This window comes from Coloeus monedula (assembly GCF_965178545.1).
Source record: "Coloeus monedula genome assembly, chromosome: 24".
NCBI lineage: Eukaryota > Metazoa > Chordata > Aves > Passeriformes > Corvidae > Coloeus > Coloeus monedula.
Genome location: NC_138804.1, coordinates 4,622,386 through 4,627,956, shown reverse-complemented (window position 1 = coordinate 4,627,956; position 5,571 = coordinate 4,622,386). Strand labels below are relative to the sequence as shown.

General features: G+C 43.1%; 1 protein-coding gene across 1 annotated transcript; it reads left to right on the top strand.

Annotated features, from left to right (window-relative positions):
- Positions 1–965: 965 nt before the first annotated feature.
- Positions 966–2,102, top strand: HTR1D (5-hydroxytryptamine receptor 1D; the record flags this gene model as incomplete). The annotated part of the gene is made up of 1 exon (XM_082296434.1): positions 966–2,102. One exon carries the CDS (start codon positions 966–968, stop codon positions 2,100–2,102), a length of 1,137 nt encoding a protein of 378 aa, XP_082152560.1.
- Between the last annotated feature and the right edge of the window lie 3,469 nt (positions 2,103–5,571).

Genomic DNA, 5,571 nt, shown 5'->3' with positions numbered 1-5,571 from the left:
TGGCATAATGTAAGTGAGATTCTGGTACTCATGGGTGAAAGTGAGTGAAAGGCCTGAAGGAAATCTGTCTTAGGATGTTTCCTTCAGGTTTGTGAAGACTTCAGGAAATCCAGTCCTGGTGAACCCAAGGGAAAACACGGAAAGCCTGTAGATTGCATACTAGTGCTACAATGTGCACTAGTGCATTGGGGTCTGGTACCCAACACCTGACTTAAGCATTTGAAGACTAATTGTTGAAGGGAAAACCTGAATAGTCTGGAGAAATAAATGAAAATGGAGATCTGTACTTGAAGAAGTCTTGATTTGCAAATCTGGCAGAAATTATGTTTACAGAAGGAATCCAGAAGTACTGTTTTGTGTCTTAGGTACTCTACTAATAAAGTGTAAATACCAAGAACATGACAGTCAGCAATTAGGGAGAAAAGGAAAATACTCTTGAGGGTAGCTTTGTCCCAAGCAAAGGGGCATCAACTGCATGCCGAGTTGTTTCTTTTCCATCTGTTATTCCAGTTCCTTCAGTATTGATTTATTCAGCTTTGCAGAAGATTAGGTCAGGAAGGAGGTGTGAAAAAAAGATAATGAAGAGTGATTTAGTTTTCTTCGAGATGAAAAGCACCTAAATTCCCATCACTCTTTTCTGTTTTCATTGTACTGTTGTACTGTTTTCATTGCTGTACACCAGACTCATGTCTGGATGACATTTTGCTTTAACAATGATGTAATTTATGTGATGTGATGATGTGATGTGATGTGATGTGATGTGATGTGATGTGATGTGATGTGATGTGATGGAAAATCCTGCTTAGGAAACTGCCTCATCTACTGTGTCAGCTGAAGTTTTCAACAAGTTCATATTTCTTCAGTGCTGGACCGAAGTATGAAAAATTCTATTTTATGAAGAAAAGTGAGCACCTTTCTTCATTGTTCCAGAAAGATTACACTGGAAAGTGAAATCAGAGCAGAGGATGACTCAGTACAACCATTCAGCACAGTTCTCTCTCCAGAGCTCAGCAAATAAATCATTAAATTTCACTGAAACACCTCTGTCTTGGGATGAAAGGACACTCTTAGGGCTGAAGATTTCACTGTCAATCCTTCTGTCTGTTATAACTTTGGCAACAATCCTTGCAAATGTTTTTGTTGTTATTACAATTTTTCTGACTAGAAAGCTCCACACACCTGCGAATTACCTCATTGGCTCTTTGGCAGTGACTGATCTTTTAGTGTCTGTCCTCGTAATGCCTGTCAGCATTGCTTACACAGTCACCCATACGTGGGCCTTTGGCCAATTGCTGTGTGATATCTGGTTGTCATCAGACATCACGTGCTGCACAGCCTCCATCCTACACCTCTGTGTTATTGCACTGGACAGATACTGGGCTATCACAGACGCTTTGGAATACACCAAACGCCGGACTGCTGGCCGAGCAGCCCTCATGATTGCCGTGGTCTGGATGATATCTATTAGTATCTCTGTGCCACCGTTTTTCTGGAGGCAGGTAAAAGCTCATGAAGAAATTGCGAAGTGTACTGTAAACACCGATCAAATTTCCTACACAATTTATTCTACTTGTGGAGCTTTCTACATCCCAACCGTGCTCCTCCTGATATTGTATGGCAGAATTTATGTAGCAGCTCGATCCAGGATTCTGAAGCCACCCTCATTATATGGGAAACGTTTTACTACTGCACACCTGATTACTGGTTCTGCAGGGTCTTCCCTCTGCTCCATTAATGCTAGCCTCCATGAAGGGCATTCCCATTCAGGTGGATCCCCAATATTTATCAGTCATGTTAAAATAAAACTTGCAGATAGTGTGCTGGAAAGGAAAAGAATTTCTGCTGCAAGAGAAAGGAAAGCTACCAAAACTTTAGGCATTATTCTGGGAGCTTTCATTTTCTGTTGGCTGCCTTTTTTTGTTACATCCCTAGTCCTACCAATCTGCCAAGATGCCTGTTGGTTTCATCCCATCCTACTGGACTTTTTTACCTGGTTGGGTTACCTAAATTCGTTAATCAATCCAGTCATTTATACAGCTTTTAATGAAGAATTTAAACAGGCTTTCCAAAAATTAATACTTTTCAAAAAGTGTTCATCTTGAGACTCTCCTCTTGTGTAACTGACCCTTGTGCACTCTCACAGCCTACCTGAAACTTTCCATGCTTTTACTCCTAAGGAAAGGAGTGGTAATTGTCATCTCTGCTGCTACCCTGTTCTGTGCATGTAACTGGGAATTTCTTGCCAATTTGATACTTTCTGTTTGGGACTGTACATGCCATAGCAGAACTTGTCCATGGTCTCTGCAGTGATCATGTCTGTATATAAGATCAACAACCCATGAAATAAGCTTTGCAGCAAGGGAAGGTGTGTGAACCAGGGAGCTGGTCTTGTGTGATGAGGTGACACATTATCCAGTTCTACCATGCTTTGTAGCCTAATGGGAGGAAACTGTGTGTGTATTTACAAGACCTTAGTATTTCTGCTGTATATTAACCATTTATGTAGGCTGAGAAAGTTTCTGGAGAGCAGGATCTGATACTTATATTTTCTATGGCATGTATCTTACCCATGTGAAGCTGATAAAACCTGTAACTTTTTCGGAAGATGTGTGACACAGCCTGACTATAATCAGCAGCACGGCAGAGAGGCATAGCACAGATACAAGTTATGTGGATATTTCACAAATGTTGCATTTGAAGCTATGCTTTTGGTGAACTGTAGAAAGAAGACAATTTATTTGAATTATTACACATTTTATCATGAATAGAAAAGCCAGTGCAGAAATACCACAAAATAAATAGTATGAAAATTATTGATCTTGTATTTCTGTCATTTAATTTTTTTGCATGCATAAACTGAAACAGGAGAATATAGTTAGTACCAGTGTGGAATGACTAGGACCTCATAAAATAGCCAGAAGGTTCACTCCTTGGTGACAAGATAGGGAAGTTAAAGAGGGGAGAATGAAGTGACACACCAAGGAAAACTTTCTTAAAGTAATTAAGGTTGTTGGGGTGGATGTGGCATCACTATCTCTGGAATTCTTTCAGTACCGGTCAAGCAAACTGCAGTCAAGGAATCATACTGTCAGGACCATCTGCTGGGGCTGCAGAGCAGGTCCCTTCTAACATGTGCTTCTCTGCCTCTGGGATTATTTCCCTGATTTGGCAGGTGGGAAGCTGGCACATGGAGGTCTTGGATGAAGTCTCAGACTTGGTGTGCTGAAGACAGCACACCAAGTGGTGCAGCCCAAATTTCATACAACATTTTAGTCTCTGGGCATTTTATGTCAGAACTGTGATGTCTACTGAATATGAGCCATGCATTGCTTTGAAAGTTACCCCATCATCCTTCTGACCGCTCTTCCATCTCTCAGCCTGCTCCAATTCATCTCCACCATCCACTGCTGTGGCCATCCCAACACACTCCACCACAGCGCATGTCCACCACAGCTTTCAGCCTCTCCTTTGCATTTGTAGCACAGCTTTGCAGCTTCTCCCAGTTGCTGGTGCCTCTGCTGAGGATGGACCATAAAGTGATGCAGAGTCAGACAGAGCAGTTGTGTGGTTATAGAACTGCAGTTCTCTCTCTCACTGAGGGCATTTAAGGCTGCCCTGTTTGGGACATGGCTCCTCTACCCTCCCAAAACTGCACTGATATAGCTCTGTCATACTTAAGAGATTTTGATGGTTTTGGCCGTGTCCACACAGTCTGCTTCCAAAGTATGTGCAGACTGCTCACTGGCAGTGGAGGTTCTAGCCCGTGCTCACTCCTGAGCTGTGCTGGTGCATTGCCTGGGGACACGTGAGCTGACACAGGCCACAGCCCACAGGGGAAAGCCTGAACCATTAACAAGTGTAGACAACTGAATTCTTACACCCAAGACCACTCCCTGGTACTGTTCAGTTTGCTGTTATAGCAGTATACAGCTTGGAGCTCCAGACTCCATTCTGGGCTGCCTGCGTTCAGGCCACTCACAGTTGCTACCACTGTGGGACAGACAGTATTGCACTACTTTAATGTCCAGTCTTTCTCTGGAGGTAGCTGAAGTTAGTATAACCACCTCTACTAGAAAAATGGGATATACAGTCCCATATTGGGCCTGCAGCAGAGGATCTGTGTGACTACATGAATTTAGAGATAAACTCCAGGATCCTGCAGGATCTTGTCACTCAAAGAACCATTTGTGGAGATTGGAGAAAACTCTTCTAGAGTAACATAGGACATTGCATAATCTACAACACTGTCATCTTCTAAATGAGACAGACAAACAGCCAATTCTTCCTCAGAAGTCATAGTGTGTTATTTTAGAATAATCTTTTCTATCATGGTTGTTGGTGATACAGGTCTCCCTGGATAGTAGTGACCCATTTCAGGTTTTGGTCAGCCATTGAGCTATGGCTTAAAGAGCAAATGTTTAAAGTTAGGCCTTACGCTCATTGGTGCACATCACTTTGCATTGTCTACCAGCTGGTAGAATTTGGAGGAGCCTTTCTGTTTGACATTTACACAGCAAGACAAGACTGCTTTTAAAAGGATCCAGCAGTGCTGCCAGCAGTGGCTGAACCCAAGAACAAAGAGCACCCTAGAAGGTTTCCTGGAGCTATATGTCATTAGATTTTGTATGAGAGTGCCCATATGACATGCCCTCACCCCCTCAGGAATCCTTTCCTGTCCTCCAGCAATTAAAGCTGGGAGACAGTCACCAGTCTGAAGAGTGCATAGTTTCAGAAGTCATGGGATTATCTCTGCAGACCTTTTTCTTTTGTTTTCTTTTTTTTCTTCTTTTTTTTTTCACTAAAGGCAAAGGTTTGGATATCTCTGAAGTTTTCACTCCTTTCCCCTGATACCTTTTTAATGCTGTCCATCCTGCCTACACCCTGTGCTTTCTGGACGCCTTTGTCTATGGTGCTCTTCTGGCCTGAGGGGCTCAGGGTACAGGGAGAGTGTCACACAGCTCTAACTGCACAAACATATCTGTTTCAAGGCTTGAAAACAAAAGAAGAAGACCAAATTAAGGCGAAAGGATGAAGGACAAACCAAGTAAATTACAGAAAAGATCACAGAACACAGAATGAAGGTCTTGGTTCCTCAGGGACTTGAATAAGAGAATTAAACATGGTTTCTCTGCCTCCCTTCCAGCAGCATCAGCATAGGGCTGGTGATTTCTGCTTTGTACCAGCTTCTGCTGCAAGCTACAATCTAGCCTTCCCACCATATGGCTTCATGCTGCCTGTGGCAGGGCTTGCCTTCAGCCAGGTCCCTTTTGAAGCACTGATTCTCTTCCTACCTCCTGTTTCACAACATCATGCTAGTAGTGAGCCCTTGGGTCACAGTGCTCCTGGAAAAACTTGGCAGCAAGACTGTCACTCGGTTGTCTAAATGATGCTGAATTTTGGCCCGCATTTCACTTAGGGAGCTTGTCCACAGTGTCGTTCAAGTGGCCTTATGCCTGGTTCTAACCTTGAAATCAGAGCTTGGAGCAGCTGATGCCACATCTCATTAGAAATACTGACACAGGCACTGAGAGCAAGTGTGTCAGTCCTTCCTCAGACTGGGGAAGATGCAAT